This window comes from Phycodurus eques, chromosome 3 (assembly GCF_024500275.1).
Source record: "Phycodurus eques isolate BA_2022a chromosome 3, UOR_Pequ_1.1, whole genome shotgun sequence".
Taxonomy (NCBI): domain Eukaryota; kingdom Metazoa; phylum Chordata; class Actinopteri; order Syngnathiformes; family Syngnathidae; genus Phycodurus; species Phycodurus eques.
The window spans coordinates 2,061,168-2,077,488 of NC_084527.1; the positions used below are offsets into that span (position 1 = coordinate 2,061,168).

The 16,321-nt window shown below is 42.3% G+C and overlaps 1 protein-coding gene across 3 annotated transcripts; it reads right to left on the minus strand.

The window, feature by feature from the left end:
- Positions 1 to 755: 755 nt before the first annotated feature.
- zbtb34 (zinc finger and BTB domain containing 34) lies at positions 756 to 14,863 on the minus strand. 3 transcript variants are annotated; one of them, XM_061671378.1, is made up of 2 exons: positions 14,658 to 14,863; positions 756 to 4,599 (listed from the first exon to the last, which is right to left on the minus strand). In XM_061671378.1, exons 1-2 carry the CDS (start codon positions 14,712 to 14,714, stop codon positions 3,037 to 3,039), a joined length of 1,620 nt encoding a protein of 539 aa, XP_061527362.1. In that variant the 5' UTR covers positions 14,715 to 14,863; the 3' UTR covers positions 756 to 3,036. The 3 variants fall into 3 exon arrangements, with proteins under 3 accessions (XP_061527362.1, XP_061527361.1, XP_061527363.1); XM_061671377.1 differs by lacking the exon at positions 14,658 to 14,863 and adding an exon at positions 14,400 to 14,572; XM_061671379.1 differs by lacking the exon at positions 14,658 to 14,863 and adding an exon at positions 14,416 to 14,547.
- Positions 14,864 to 16,321: the final 1,458 nt, after the last annotated feature.

Genomic DNA, 16,321 nt, shown 5'->3' on the forward strand with positions numbered 1-16,321 from the left:
ACTGAATATCCAAGCAGCTGCTCTCCAACCAATATTGGGGCAGGAGAGGGAAGTAGATGTGTGCGTTTCATGCATCTCCTTCCTTCATTCATTCATTCAAAGAGCGGAAAAGTACGGCACATGAATGGGATTGTCCTCACTGGCTAGAGTGGAGGGATAAACAAATCTCTCTCTGAGTACGGGGCAAGAGCCTCATTTGATTGTTATCACTTGCTACCTCAGATAGTCATTTGTCCCATGACAAGAAAATCAAACCCGAAGCGAAAACATGCCTTTCATTTGATACAAAGGGAACAAGGGGGTAGGACGTGAGCTGAAGAAGTACAAAATGGATGACACATTGGAGACGTCTAATTTCTTGTCGGTACGCCTTTACAATACATGTGGCGAGGTTTCATCGAAGTCTCTCGTTTCAATTCATTTAAAAAGAAATGAGGCACATTCTTCTAAGTGCCAAACTCTAAAATGTAAAGCTTGTGGGAAGGCACTAGGTTTAAAATGCCACTTGTTGTGAAGTACGCTCTCTTTTTTGTGTGTTTACATTGGCTTCACACAATTACATTACCTATTGCACATAATGTATACCAACTACGACAGCTACAATATTTATGGCTTCAATGAATGTTGCTAATTATAATTTAGCCTTCATCGCAAATTGTTCAGATTTGACACAAATGATTGTTTTAAGTTGGGAGTGTACATTCCTTTCAAATAGCAATTAACTCGGCCTACGTTTAATGAATAACCCATTTGTACCTGATAAGCATTCACTTATGAAATACAGTCAAAAATGTACACCTAACCTAAATAATGTGCTAATCTTTGGTGAGAAGTCATGGCACAAAAGAGTTGAAACAGTTTGTACCTTTCACTCGCAAATCATTTCTGGGAAATCGCTGGCAGAATCAAATTAGACTCCATCAGCAGCGGACAAAAATAAACATGACGGAAATAAATGTAGTAAACAATTCTAAGATTAATGTTGACGTTGGGGGGGGGGGGGGGGGGGGGTGGAATTGGCTATCAACCAAAACTGTAAAGAATAAATGCCTACACACACACACAAAACAAAAAACAAAAAAACAAAAACAAAAAAAACAAACAGAATGACGAGCAAATTTGATTCAACTTCTCAACTGCCCAGTAAATATAAGGACTGCACATGAATAAAAGGACAAGGGCCACCCTCTTGATCCAACTGGGCAAAACAACATTTCATATTACTATATAGCAAAATTGCACCACAAGAAAGGCATTAAACTCATTTGGATGGAAGATAAGACAGCAATGTTGTATCAAAGAAAGACCGCACGAGCTGAGCTTTAAATGACCAAACCGCTTGAAAGGATAATCAATCAGGCCTTACAAGTGCCTTGTAAGAATCAACTATAAAATCACTATGAACATAAAACAGTCTTTGTATACTACGTTCTACCCAACGCCCAAGCCCTATAGGTTCAATAAACCGATAAAACACAACAAAGCCTTTTGCGTGATTTGTAGCCGTTAGTAATCATGTGGTTGCAGAGTTTCATCATGTCGTAAGTAACTGCTGTGTTGCTACTACTGTCCTACTCTTGACAATGCAGCATCAGATTTAAAAAGAGATTAGCAAACTATCACTGGGACATCAATCCCACCTACTAACTATGCAAAGTGCATCAATACTTTGTATCACGTACTTCTTTCCACCACCTTTAAACAGTTATCTCTAGTTTTAGCCACACATATCAAACAAAAAGTGGTATTGACTTCTGAAAATAACCTTGGTCTTTACATTTGTATTCGATCCGCACCAATGCAGAGAACAAAGATGGCAGGTAGGACAGAATGAACATGAAATAAAACGGAAAGAAAAAAACACAATAGTCCTTGCAAATAACGGAAGAAAAAAAAAAAAACACGTTAAAATGGCTGAGATTCCTTTGCTGCGTTTTGCATATTATTGACGAGTACTTTTGCTGTACTGTGTGTGAACGGATCCGGAGTTGTTGCGACGGCACTGAATGAATAACGAGTTATAGCTTACCTAACCTAACTCGGGTCAAAAACAAGTTACACATTCTGATGTAAATTTGACATCCCAGTGTGGGGGCGGGGGGACGTACAGTATGTTGGACTTCACATAAAAGGCGCTTTTCATAGTGAACAGTGTCGAAAACCGTGACTTATGGACGAGCATGCCACCAGGACTTGTGACGAGGTAAATATTCTGCGTTATGTTGGAAATGAATGTTAGACAGCAAACTGATATCTTTCAGTATCCTGGGCCATCTATTTTGTTCTCCACTTTCTAAATGTTCCCAAAAACAAACACACTTTCAGACAAAATGTACTCACTTGAGCATATCTCCTTTTTGTTAGTCTAACCAATACAATCAACAAGGAATATTTCCCCCGTCTATGAAGGCTTTATATCGAGAGAATATTCTTTACACATGGTTTGGCAAAATACTGTACATACACCCTAAAATGGATTTCTAACAGTGAACTTGTCTGCGCCCGGTAAATTATTGGCTATGAGGTAGAACCAAGTAAGTTCCATTGACGTGAGAATACTGTGATGAGTGTGTAGTTGTATCATGAGGTATTGAACGGATATGTCACAAAAAGCTATGCAATTAAAAAAAAAAAAAAGGATAATTCCTAGTGAGTGAGTGAGTGACCTCCTGTGGCCGTATGTGCAAAAACAGGTCAGGTAAAAAGGTGATATGACAAGCATCTTACCAGAGCTTTCACATTTTCAATTATTGCAACATGCCTATATAACTCTGTAAATATGTTTTTAAAAACATGGAAAGATATAAAGAGAAATCATCCTGGGGTGGGGGGCCTAGATAAATGGGACCTCAGCAAAAATAGTACGACGTACGTAGCTCCCGAAGTAACTCGCTTTACTCTGCATTTGACACCTAGCGTTCACAAAATCGGCAGCACCCCTTAAAGTAAGAAACGTCTATAGCAGAGGGAGCTGAAAAGTCCTTAAGTCGATTTGAAATTAACATTTCTTAAAGCTTCTTGAACCTGAAGCAGAACCTAATAATCACATCTGGATGCCTGAGCCTCTTCTGGACTGCATTTGGAACTCTCCTCCACATCAGTGGCCGGTGCCTCTTCTGCATATTGGGCCTCGTAGGCTATCCCCTCAGCGGTATCCTCCTGGTCCTTCTGACCCGAGCTTCCCTCCGTCCGCTCCGGAGAGTCCATGTGATTGCTGCCCTCGGACGCTCCCATGTGCTTCTTCCTCAGGTGCTGATTAAGGGTGCCCTGAAACGGGAAGCACTTTCCACAGATCTGGCAGTGGAACGGCTTGTTGTCCGTGTGGCCACGGATGTGGTACTCCAATTGGTCTTTCCTCGTATACTTCTTGCCGCAGAATTTACAAACAAATGGCGTGATGCCCATATGCAGGCGCATGTGACGGTCGAGGCTCCCTTTCTGATTGAACGTCTTACCGCAGTAGACGCAAATGAGTCGCTCGTTGTACGGGTACCACTGACTCCTCAGGCTACGCTCTCGCACGTCGTTCTCCAACACGGCGGGTCCCACAGCGGGCTCGCCGTCGTCCGCAACTTGCTTGATGTGACTCAGTACCGCTGCTGGGATGGCCAGGGGGCGCTTTGCTCTGGCTCTACCACCTCTGAACCCACTGAGGATGGAACGGGATGGACTGGAGCTGCTGAGGTTAACAAAGCACGGGGAAGACAGCCCTGAGTAGGAATAGGCAGCAGACTGGATAACTGGACCATAAGAACCCACGCTCACAGCCAGAACTTGCTCTCCGTCCACCAACTCGGTGTGGTAGCCGTCATCGCCAGCCGAGGAACTATCGGAGTAGGTAGGCCTCTCGGTTTTCTCCACTTTCACGTGCACATCTGTTACTTGCCCATCTTTGCCAATGAGTTCCACTTGCTCCATTTCTCCTTCCATGGGAACGTCATGCTCTGACACACTATCGGTGCTGCCACGATCTGACTGGCCTTCCTCTTGCTGCAGGCGCCCACGACCCAGGCCTTTTCCTGCCAGATCCAAGCGTGCTTCGTGGCCTGCGTGACTCTGACGGGAGTAGTAAGGGGGGGAGATCTGCGTAGGGTTGACGAAAAGGTTGCTGTCGTTGACCCCGTTGCGACTGCTCTGCGAATCATCCTTCTCTGGGCTGCAGGTATTAACTGGGAGGCTTATTTTGGAGTGGATGCTCTCAAGGATCTGAGTACACTTGTCAATAATGACCTGCATTTGCAGAAAGCTAGCGGCGGTGAGGAAACTGATAATGTCCTTGAGCTGCAGGGACATATGACCTGTGTAGCAGAACGCAAGAAGCTGCTCAAACACCTCAGGGCTTTTGATGACTGAGATCGAAAGGCCGCTCATGGTGCTGAGAGCCGAGTGGTCTCGAAAGTAGGGGGAGCTAGCTGCCAGGACGGCCTTGTGGGCGCGAAACGGCTGACCCTGAATGTGAACAATGATGTCACATAACTTGCCCTGCAGTCGCAACTCATTGAGCTGAGTCAGGACGGTGTTGCTGAACTCCGACACATCAAACTCGATGTAGCTGCCGTCGTCCATTTCTAGAATATGTTTCTCCAGTTTGTCAACCACCTGAGGGGGAAAAGACAAAAACATTTAGCAAAGAAATACAAAAGGATATCTCATTCCTATGTAATTCAAAACAATTCTGATATACAAGGTGTACTTTATGCTGCGAAGAATAAAGTGTTCATTTTTTTTTTTCCAGAACAGAGGAGCCTTTAATTTCCTGTGAAGTGGTACAAGAGTTGAAACAAACAAACAAAAAAAAATCTGGTACGTTGAACCTTCAAAGTTACCCCAAAAAAAAAATAATAATAATCAAAATTCATGACGATGTCATGGTTGACATCTTGCTTTTTCTGTGGCTTTTTGTGTGTTTTTGGAATGCCACCACAGAGGGAGGAGAAATGTAATGATGTCCATGAAATCCTGAAAGGAAATGGTGCCATCTGCGCAAAAAAACTCTGTCCGCATCAACACCACGTACCCGGCAAACAGGAAGACAATGCCCACAAAAAAAATTGCAGATGCACATTAATCAGAGGGCTGAAATACTGTTTCGAAGAAAAAGGGGGAAATATATTTCAGCTGGAGTTTCTACTTCTTTAAGCTGCAGTTTCTTCAGAAGTTAACTTTCAGGTAAATAGTTTGTGTGTGGCAATACGACTACTGCAGTGTTTCTCGAACTCTAAGCACCGAAAAAAAATCTTAACTGTCCAACTATCGCCATCATGACCAACATTGGTACACAGTTTGAATATTAACACTGTGCCTACGTAAATACAGGGAAGAAAAAACAAACAAACAAAAAAACAAAAAAAAAACCTCTACTTCAAAAACGATTCAATTCAAATGTATTGCACATAAACGATAAAGAAAACCTGCGATTGGCTGGCGACCGGTTGAGGGTGTACCCTGCCCCTCGCCCAAATATAGCTGGGATAGGCTCCAGCACGCCCGAGACTCTTGTGAGGATAAAATGGTATAGAAAATGGATGGATGGACAATAAAGAAAAGTTTAAGAAAAAAAAGTTCTTACAAATGTATTGTACTAAAAAGTTCACTAAACTGAACTTTGTGATACTTTCACACGCTACCAAGGGGAAGAAGCTCGCGTGCCACTTACTGGCGCTCGTACCATACTTTGAGAACCACTGATATACAGGACGCCCCCTTCGTTGTGATTTTAAGGTAACTAGCATACATACATGAGAAAATTCATACTTTATAGACTTTAAATGACCCCACGGAAACCCTGATTAGATAATGACAACTTTCTTTCGAATCCTAAATAATTGTTAACTTTGTAGGAATTCATCCTCATCACAAAATCAGCAGCAAAACTGCTCATATACATTACACCCCCCTCCAAAAATACTGGAACAGTAAGTTCTTTTGTTGCCGTTGTTACAGATCATGTGATTAAACCTTGCATTTTGATTGGCCATAACGTTTGTGCTGTTGCAATGCCAACCACTTGTGATTCGAAATTTGAATCACAGCCAGAGTAACATTTGGTCTGGTTGCTCGGCGGGCTGACTTAAATTAGGCAGAACGGGTCTGGCAACATTGCTGAGGTTGACAAGGGAACAATACAGTCCACATTGGCTGAGATCAAAAGTTAAGACTATCACGCCTTTCTGTGCAAAGTACATGTGACAAAATTTAACACGTTCAGGCATCCGGCATAAAAACTGTGCCAAACAAATCATGCGAGTGATTTTCTGTGGCAAAGCCTGATGGGACAAGCCAAAAGTCGCAACAACAAGAACTTTGCATAAATCATACCATGCCCTAGGATATACTGTACAGCGCTCTATAGAAAAGATGACTCCTCCTTTGAGAAGTTGGCTTTTAATCCGTTTCCCAATGATCACAACAACAGTTTTCTGAATTTGGATGATGCGATTGACCTGTTGTTAAAATTATCATGCAAAATGTATTTACTTGCATTAGTACGGACTACATTTTGCAGTATTGCAAACTTAAAAGTGGACAGATCAAAACTGAATTGTAACTTAATTTCTTGCGTGCAAAGAGGTCTCTGGAATGCCTGAGATTATTTTTTTTAGTATGCCAGAGAAAATATGGAGTCTGAAAGGACACTCAAGGTTTCTTCTGTTGGTGAATTGTACAACAGAAAAACGGAACCCCAGTGTGCAAAATGTGGACTACAACCCACTTCCGACAACAATTTCACCCCACAGTTCCCCACTGGAGAGGTTGAAAACAACCACAGAATCACAAAGCACATAGAGCACAGACAGAAACATTTTGAAGATTTACAATTAGATCTAATTTAAATGACTTCACAAGCTTCACAAGCACTTGGAGAATACAGACTCAGTCAATAATCCTGTTGAAATATATCAGAAAAACATCGACAATACTTAGGAGGCAAAAAAAGAGTGCCACTTCAAACCTGTACACAAATTGATTACATGACTGTAAAATCTGGCACGCCTGGACCCAATTCTATTCATTTTTCAATAATTGCTACTAGTCTTATGGCGGAACCTGAGATTAATGCTAAACTGATGCCGATGATAAAAACAAACAGTACCTTTGATGAAAATAATGGGGAAATCAAGGTGATTAAAAAAGCCTGAAAGTATATGCTCCACATTTGCCAGATGAAGAAAGTCTGCTTTTACTTATGTGCAAGTTGCAAAAGACTCTCTGAATCAAAAGCCAAAAGAAACATCATAAATAATATGGTATGGTAGCATTTTATTGTCATGCCTTAATATATGCGGAACGTACAGATGGCCAAAATTACTTTTCCAAGAGTCCACTGTCACAAAAACAATAAAAATACCATATCATATTAAACCATATGGATTTAGAATGGGAAATGACTTACAATTATATGTGAGTCAAAGCAAGTGAGCAAATACTTTGGCAATATAGTGTATAATATTTCAAACATTTATTTTCCAACTGCCAAAACAAAACCATGAAAAACAAAACTGAAAATAGCTATAATTTGCCCATTTTCGACGAGTTACATTCCCTCGTAATGTTTGGCAGTGGGCAAATGTGTTTGAAACAAATCTGGCTTTTTATTTTTTAACAAATGTATTTATGTTGTTTCTAACTATTTCAATAGTACAAATAAATGCTTTTTTTTTCATTTAAGCGGACTTGTTTTTATTTCTTTATTTATTTGCCCATTGTTTCCCCCCAGAGAAAGCATGCCAATCATCTGAAACGAAAGAAAAATCTCACTATGTATTTTATTATTTGGCTGGAAAATGTTGATTTAGTTTTTACTTAAGTACACTTTGAAGTGTGTACTATTATACTTTTATTTCAGTACTTAAGGGCGTGGCTTCAGTACTTTTACCACGAGAGATGTTTTTCGCACCAGTATCAGTATTTCTACTTCAGTACTGAAGGCCAGCACTTTTGACATCTCTGGAAGTATTGCTATTTTTCAAGATTGTACTTGAATTCACCTCCCCCAAACCAGTGTAACACGGAAAACAATTTATGTCATCCAGCAATGTATAATGGCAGGCAGAACAATTCAAAGGCTCTTCCACTAGATGGCAGAAAGAACAATTAACCTGTTTATCAACTTTCTGTGACATTTTTGTTTCGTGGTGTGCAAGTTGGGAAAGTTACGTTCAAACACAAGATGAAAGGCTCTCTCATTGTTGTGTGATGCTATTTCCAGCTGGAAAAAAAAAAACCAATCCATAGCTTGGCGTGCTTGTCATTAGGACAGATAACATTTGCACAAACCTGTTCTCGTTGTGGGACTACCACAACAGCGGATTCTGCATTGTGGAAATGTACGGTATTTGCAAAAAAATCACGGACCTCTTCGTGTACGGTGGAATAATTCCCTGCTCTCCTTCTACTTTCATAGTGAGGGCTGCAAAGTTGCTCAAATTCCTCTTTGAGGCTGTTATTATTAAACGCAGGTCACATGAACAGCATAACAAGAGCCGCCTTTCTATAATGTCATCGTGACTCCTCCCTCTCCAGGCATGACTTCCGCTCAATCCAATTCTTACACTGGTCCTCCCTCACTTACCAAAGCTGTGCATTCAGAAAAAGAAGACAACTAATTCAATTCAGCACACTCGTCTGTTGCTACAAGCACTCTCCCTCCTCCTCAAGCCAATAACACGCGCTTAGTGACTCGTTGATGTCACGCTCGAAACAGTTTGTTGAATTCAGTCAGTAAATTTCTGGCTGAATTTTCTAAGACTATGAACACAATTTCAGCATTTCGGCAAATACATCAGCTCTCCGACGACTGCCGAGTTCACATGCCCTTCTCCCATCTTTGCCATTGCTGCAACTCTTTCCAAACCCCTTGCTGCCAATTCAGATGACATTCCTGCAGATTGAGTCACAGTCAGCACTTCTGGATTGCAAATACTTTGTCCAGTCACCAAGGCACCTGTCCACTCAATCTCACGTCCTCATCCAGCCACCAGATGAGGAAAGACGCACACAGACAGAGAGAATTCCAATTTGAAGCTGATTAGTTTCCCTCGCTCAAACGCAGCCTTTTAAGTGTAACGTATCCATGTACGTAAATTGGACATTGTCCGATGATGCGAACCCAAACCAATTCCAAATAACACAGCCTTTTAGAAACTAGCTCCTCTGTTCAGAGCTACGTTGTTGTAATGTACGCATTACAAGGGAACTACGCAAGTCATTAAGAAAAAAATAAATAATTTGACCCCAAAAGTCAAATTAATTGATTAATTGCCCAGCTTTGTTGTTTAACTGCCCACACATGCACTTTTGTTTTAATGGACTTTTCATCAAAGAGGGTCACGGCATATCCACTTGGACATAATAGAATTGTATCAATTTGAGCCAGGAAAAACCCTTTTACAAATTGGATCAGCTTGTAATACTCAGCCTGTCTCCTTCAGTACGTAACAGCTACAACATACATTTTACAAGGTCTTCCTCACACCTGAGGTAATAGAAATAGTACCACATATATTACAATAAGGGTATGTCAGTAAACAGCATTATCGATTTGAAGGTTTCTGTTTTGTCACACAATATCATGAACACAGACCAACTTGCGAGCAACCTTAAGAATAATGTTTTTACTTAGCAACCTTTGGTCCAGTCATAAAACTGGAAGTGTGAAGTACGTGAACCAGGACACTGCTCTGGTGCACCGAACTACAGATGGGAACAAAGTCTTGTACACATCTATGCATATTACACGGGATCAGTACAAGCAGAAGTATCTGAGCTTCTTTGCCCACTCCTCTCTGCCAAAGAGAGTTAATCCACAACTGAAGCCACATACCCATATAGCTTTACTTCATCCTGTCTTCCCTGTCACTTGCTTCAGTAAAACTGGGTAATACACATCCTAAATTGTCAGCGTTAGCACAGTGTACAACAAGTAGTATTGTTGTTTGAGAATACGTGATATTTCAGCACAAGGAAGGCTGGGGAGTGACAACTTTCACATCAGTGACACATTCGATCTTGCCCTGCAAAAAGATTACTTTTTTTAATCCTCAAAATGTAATTAAAGATCAGTGCGATGGCCTGGCAGGATTGCCTTTGAGGGGGAAATTTTGTCGCTGTGGTCACCAATTAATTCCAACCTAACTTGACTTTAAAAGGACTCATTAAGCATGTTCACCATTTCTCTGACATTTGGTCTGGACCAACGTCCAGCCAGGCTGCCAAGTTATTGAGAAACTCGGTATGTGGGTGGGGGGAATTATGTTAATTAGCCCTACTGTTTCTTAACAGCGGGGGGGATTGGAGGATACTGTAACAGTTAGGGGTGTCCCGAACCGATCTTTTGAGATCGGGAATCGGTCCGATGTGAGCAAAAAAAACAAGGATCGGACTGCATCTTAAATCATCCGCTTTTACCACTCTTATACAAGCAGTCCATTCCACGCTCCGCTGCAGCATTTCTATCCAGCAGCGCCCGATGGCATGCGGAGCCCACGTGATCACGATGACAACTTGCTAAGGTGCTAACATAGTAGCAGGAAGTAGGAGTGAATGTTGCTTGCTTAAAGTCGTTTCTTGATGCTCGAGCTGAAGTTCACTGTAAAACTGAACTCGCATAAAATAATTACACCTACTGAATGCTCAAATACACCACAGACTTTGTTTCTTTCTTTGTTTTTGTTTTAAAAAAATAAAATTAAAAAAATCACTAGCTCAGCGCTAACACAATGAATGAAAAAGATTATTCACGACCTAAGGAAAATTTGCATCCGACTCGTGGCACTTACATGACTCAAAATAATGAATACTGGTAGACAAATGCTGAATAAACATAAACCAGTCATACGACAACTCTTTCCGGCATATATTTATCAAACTCTGTGAAAAAACGTGTTACAATAACAAGACTCGATTGTGACTTCTTCTACGTTCTTTGTTACTGCAAGTGTGTATTTCATTGCGTTTCCCACACTGCCTCTCAGAGGTCAAGACATGCACAGCAGTTACCAATTGGCTGATAATAAAGGAGGAGGTTTTTCTCATACCTACTGTTGCTGATCAAGCCTTTTCTAACATTCCCAGAGCTGCCAACTGTTACGGAACATATGTATTTTGTTACGGAAATCAGTGAACGCTGACTCATGATTTCCGTAACACCGATTGTTTTTTATATTGGGGGGGGGGGGGGGGGCAATATCCAGTGTCCGAGACTACAGGAAAGTATGGTGCTGTGTCCGGCCACCGTGACAAACATTTCATGAATGGATTTGATGAAATAAACACTATTTTGTTTAGAGAGAGAAAAAAAAAAAAAAAAAAAAAAAAAAAAAAAAAAAGCAGCTTGGGGGACACTTTATTTTATTACACCCTCCGGCTGCCAAAGCAAGGAGGCAAAAGTTCTCTCTGCATCAGGTGTCAACGCATTGTAAGTCACCGATCATCGCCTCCATGGTAGGGAATAAACGTCAGCACTTTTTCAAACACTTATTTGTATAGTTTACGTTATCACGTAGGGAGGGCGAGGAGTGAGTAGGAAAAGACGGAAAATCATGATGCTAAATGCTAAACTATCGTGTCATGAAGTCGCAAAACACTGAAATAAGTGACTGGGTGATTCAGTACACTTGTCACATTGGTCTGGCTGGAACTTTGTGATAGCAGAGAGTAACCCAAGTTTGAACAACAAAATAAGCCAGTTAATAGGAGTCTGGCGATATAAATGTAAAAAGAATTCACGGCCTCTGAGCCGGAAATTAATTAATATGTCACTGGAGACGTCATCTGAGAACGGGGTCAGGTTAAAGGTATATTATTATTAAACATAAATATTTGTAATATAAGATAACCTTTATTAGTCCCAAAATGGGGAAATATCCATCATATCAGTAGCAATAGTGGATATAGGAAATATAAATATATATACACTGTCATATACAGTAGACTTTATGATCGGTATCAGGTGGCAAGGCCCCGATGGTGGATGGGATTCGCCCGGAGTTCCTAAAGGCTCTGGATGTTGTAGGGCTGGCCTGGTTGACACGCCTCTGCAACATCGCGTGGACATCGGGGACAGTGCCTCTGGATTGGCAGACTGGGGTGGTGATCCCCCTTTTTAAGAAGGCGGACCGGAGGGTGTGTTCCAACTACAGGGGGATCACACTCCTCAGCCTCCCTGGTAAGGTCTATTCAGGGGTGCTGGAGAGTAGGGTCTGTCGGAAAGTCGAAACTCAGATTCAGGGGGAGCAGTACGGTTTTCGTCTTGGCCGTGGAACAGTGGACCAGCTGTACAACCTCGGGAGGGTCCTCGAGGGTGCGTGGGAGTTCGCCCAACCAGTCTACATGTGTTTTGCGGATTTCGAGAAGGCGTTCGACCGTGTCACTCGGGGAGTCCTGTGGGGGTTGCTTCGGGAGTACGGGGTACCGAACCCCCTTATACGGGCTGTTCGGTCCCTGTACGACCTGGAGTCGATGAGATCCTGCCCCGAGTGAAGGAGTTCAAGTATCTTGGGGTCTTGTTCACGAGTGAGGGAAGAATGGAACAGGAGATCGACAGGCAGATCAGTCCACCGTCGGCAGTGATGCGGACTTTGTATCGGTCCGTTATGGTGAAGAAGGAGCTAAGCCGAAAGGCGAAGCTCTCAATTTACCGGTCGAGCTACATTCCTACCCTTACCTATGTTCAGGAGCTGCGGTTCGTGACCGAAAGAACAAGATCCCGGATACAAGCGGCCAAAATGAGTTTCCTCTGCAGGGTGTCCGGGCTCTCGCTCAGAGATAGGGTGAGAAGCTCGGTCATCCGGGAGGGGCTCAGAGGAGAGCCGCTGCTCCTCCGCATTGAGAGGAACTAGATGAGGTGGCTCGGGCATCTGTTTAGGATGCCTCGCGGACGCCTCCCCGGTGAGGTGTTCCGGGCACGTCCCACCGGGAGGAGACCCCGGGGACCACCCGGGACACTACGTCTCTCGGCTGGTTTGGGCACGCCTCGGTATCCCCCCGGAAGAGCTGGAGAAAGTGGCTGGGGAGAGGGAAGTCTGGGTGTCCCTGCTAAAGCTACTGCCCCTGCAACCTGACCTCGGATAAGTGGAAGAAGATGGATAAATGGATGGAACGACTGCTTTCATTGAAGGCGGAGGAGGGATTTAGGAAAATTTCCTTATACCACAGTGAGTGCTGTGAGAAAGCAGAAGCTGATACTATCTATGCCAAAGCATTTTTATTGCCCAAAAAATAGTTTTTTTGTAAATAACATTGCACAGGTACATTAAGTTCAGAAGTGACTCACTCTGCTTTACATCACAAACACTTATGTGGGTGTGTCCACGTAAATGAAAAATATGAGCCAGCCTTCTATGCAATAGTCTACGGAAAAAGAGATTGCCTAAAAGCGTCACAAAAATCACAAATTTAACGGGAAAAGTTTGCTGGGGGGAAAAAAACAGTTAACAGTAAATAATGTCCTGGGTGAACTCAGCTGTACTGAATAACCTGACTCTTCCCTGCACTTTGGTCTTTCCTGTCATACCATTGTAATAGCAGGTACGAGAACATGGAAAAAACAACTACTGGTACCTTAGTGGTTTTGGCTGGTAAGAGGGTGTCGTGTAAACTAACTAGTAACTGCCATGTCCAGTATCACAGGCTGATTACCTAATAGGTCTGCTGCCCCAGACAGTTTTGAATTACAATGGCAGTAGCGTTCACATTTTACTTTAGTAATCGTGTCAAACCCATCGTTTAAACATAATAAATCGCGGGACGTCGATTGTCGGTGCAAAATGTAGCAAATGTGTGTCGTGCCAAACTTTAATTGTAATTTATTACAATCCAACGTGTAAGTAGCAAAAGAAATTGGAAGTGTGTCCATCGCTCGTGCAAACGCCAGCACAAAGTCGAATCCAAATGAGTCATGTAGGCTGTCTCAACCACTGGTATATTGAAATGTTTGCCCAAATTATATCTGCATCGCTTCACAGGGCCGTGCCATACCGCGACCGAGCAGCATTCGAACATTCGCTAACTCCCTTAGCTCGCTAGCTAGCTTAACATTTAGCTAGCATTTCGCCCCCCCCCCCCCCAAAAAAAACCCCACCAGACCTTTACACACACCTTGCGATGTGCACCCAGTACGAAATGGCTCGACAGTCGGCTCGGCTTCTGCACAACATTGACAAGCTTTTCTCCATTTTCAACGACAGGGTCGAACACAAGCGCTTGGTCGGCTGTCATTCAAGCTAGCTACAGGGCTAGCTCGCTCGTTAGCGCTCAAGCCATGTTAGCCAACGGCGGTGGCTAACGCTAGCATGCAATCGTTGACACTAGATTGCACCGAACTACTCAAGTAAGACAGAAAACACACGTTGACGTGACGAACCGGTGCACGCCGCCACATTTGACGCGAGCGGACTCACCGTGCTCCAGACTGACATTAAACGTTGTCCATTCCCCTTCAAATTCGCGAACAGCCACAGCCAGGCCTCCCCCCCTCTCCAGTCCAGATGTGTCAGACAGTTGCTGCTGCAATTTTTTTGCATCAACAGGAAGTGTTCTTTTGGCTCTTTGCGTTCATTCTATCGGTGAGTTTTGCGGCAGCCCCTCCCTTGCTCACCCGTGCCAGTGCAATGTATAGAGACATAATGTTCTCGACACACCGTGCAAGTCATACGCACCATAATAAACGAAGAGGAGTCGCGATCCAGTTTGTTCTCGATCCACAACGTGGCCATGGGAATGTTCTTGCCTCATCCACTGCACCGGTGGCGAGCAAAATATCCGCTCAAGTCTGCTTTCGTTCCACAATCCCAAGGATTTGTGTGAAATTCTGTGTTGGCGTGCACCACACATGCGCACCTTTAGCTAGCTCGCGTATTCTTTGAACAGCCGTGCTTTGACATTTGTGCACCAAAACCATACGTGCGTTGATATGCGTACTATATGACACCTCATAATGTGATAATGATAACCAAAGTATCAGTTCAAGTAAAAGTGATCTACAGTCGACTGGGTATATTTGACTATTCAATACCAGTCTATTAAAAGTTTTGCCCATTGTCGCCTGTAATAGTACATTTAATAACCTGTAGCTTTTCTTCATAAAGTACACGCGCAATTCAAATATCTCCAACCCCAATGGGAGCGTCGCGAGAGAAAAAAGAGTTAAAGAACAATCGCTGCAGTTTTGAACTTTTTTCGACTTATTGCTGTGCGCTGTACTTTGCAGGTATTATCTATTGCGATTGTTTCTTTGGAATGATCTTCAGTGTGTGCAACATAGTCCTGAAAATCCCCTCTCATCTAATGACACGTTTAAAAAAAACAAACAAACAAAAAAAATAAGTCTTTGTGGACATGCCACAAAGGGGCGCCAGAGACTAAATTGTAACAAACGCACAAAGCGCGCCTCTTATACACTACATAAGAACAAAAACAGATCCTGAATGCATCATGTCAGGTCACTGTTTCTCATGTACGCAATCAAATACTGGATATCATGTGAATTTTTTTTACTTTAACGAGGCAGGGTTATCAAATTAAAGGGCAATACAACATTTCAACGTTTTGTAAACTAATTGAACAGTTTCGTTCATAATATAACCAACACTATCCAAAACACAATCAATCTTCTGTTGGTTTGAAATGTCTTATTGGAAGAAGTTGAGACAATCCAGTGGGAGCTCTCCTGTGTCATCTGCGAACATTGTTTTTTTTTTTTGTGCCATGTTCATTGACAATTCAGTAACCCCTTTGTGTGTATATTGGAGGAAATAATGCCCTGTAGTTGTCTGTTTGGGACAATTAGGATTAAAGGAGTTTGCAGTGTATGCAACAGAATGTGGTCAATTATTTCAGTAAAGTACACAAGACAAAACAAAGTGACGTATCACTTTCAACTATAAATTGATCTTTTTTAATGAGTGCTGTGTGCAAACCATTACAAAAACAACTCTAGATCTTTACTTCTTTGATCGAGAAAGGTGGCGTAACCGTATTTTTTTTTCTTTTCTTGGGTGCATCACATGACACATTGACGTCGACTGCACTTTAGCTCATGCATGGAAACATCTGCATTCGGTAATTCCTTTCTCCCTGTGTGCTAATTGATAACATTTTGTTTTTCCAAATTTTTATTTTAGAAAGATGAAAATCACGTTGACATTTGGAGAATTTTTAACACAAAATAGTAATATAAATGTGTTATCTAGTCTGTATTAAAGTAGACAGTACATAAATCCTAATACTTATACTGTAGTGTTCTGAACAGCAGTAGTTAGTGAAGATCCAAATTTGTATGAGTACATTTTTGCCATGCCAATACGGAATTTGTAATCCATTT

Coding starts and splice junctions, on each gene's coding strand:
- zbtb34 (XM_061671377.1), bottom strand. CDS start 14,522: ATGCAAAAAAATTGCAGCAGCAACTGTCTGACACATCTGGACTGGAGA. Junction 4,600..14,399: donor TAATGTCAGTCTGGAGCACG/GTGAGTCCGCTC, acceptor TTTCCCCCTCAG/GTGGTTGACAAACTGGAGAA.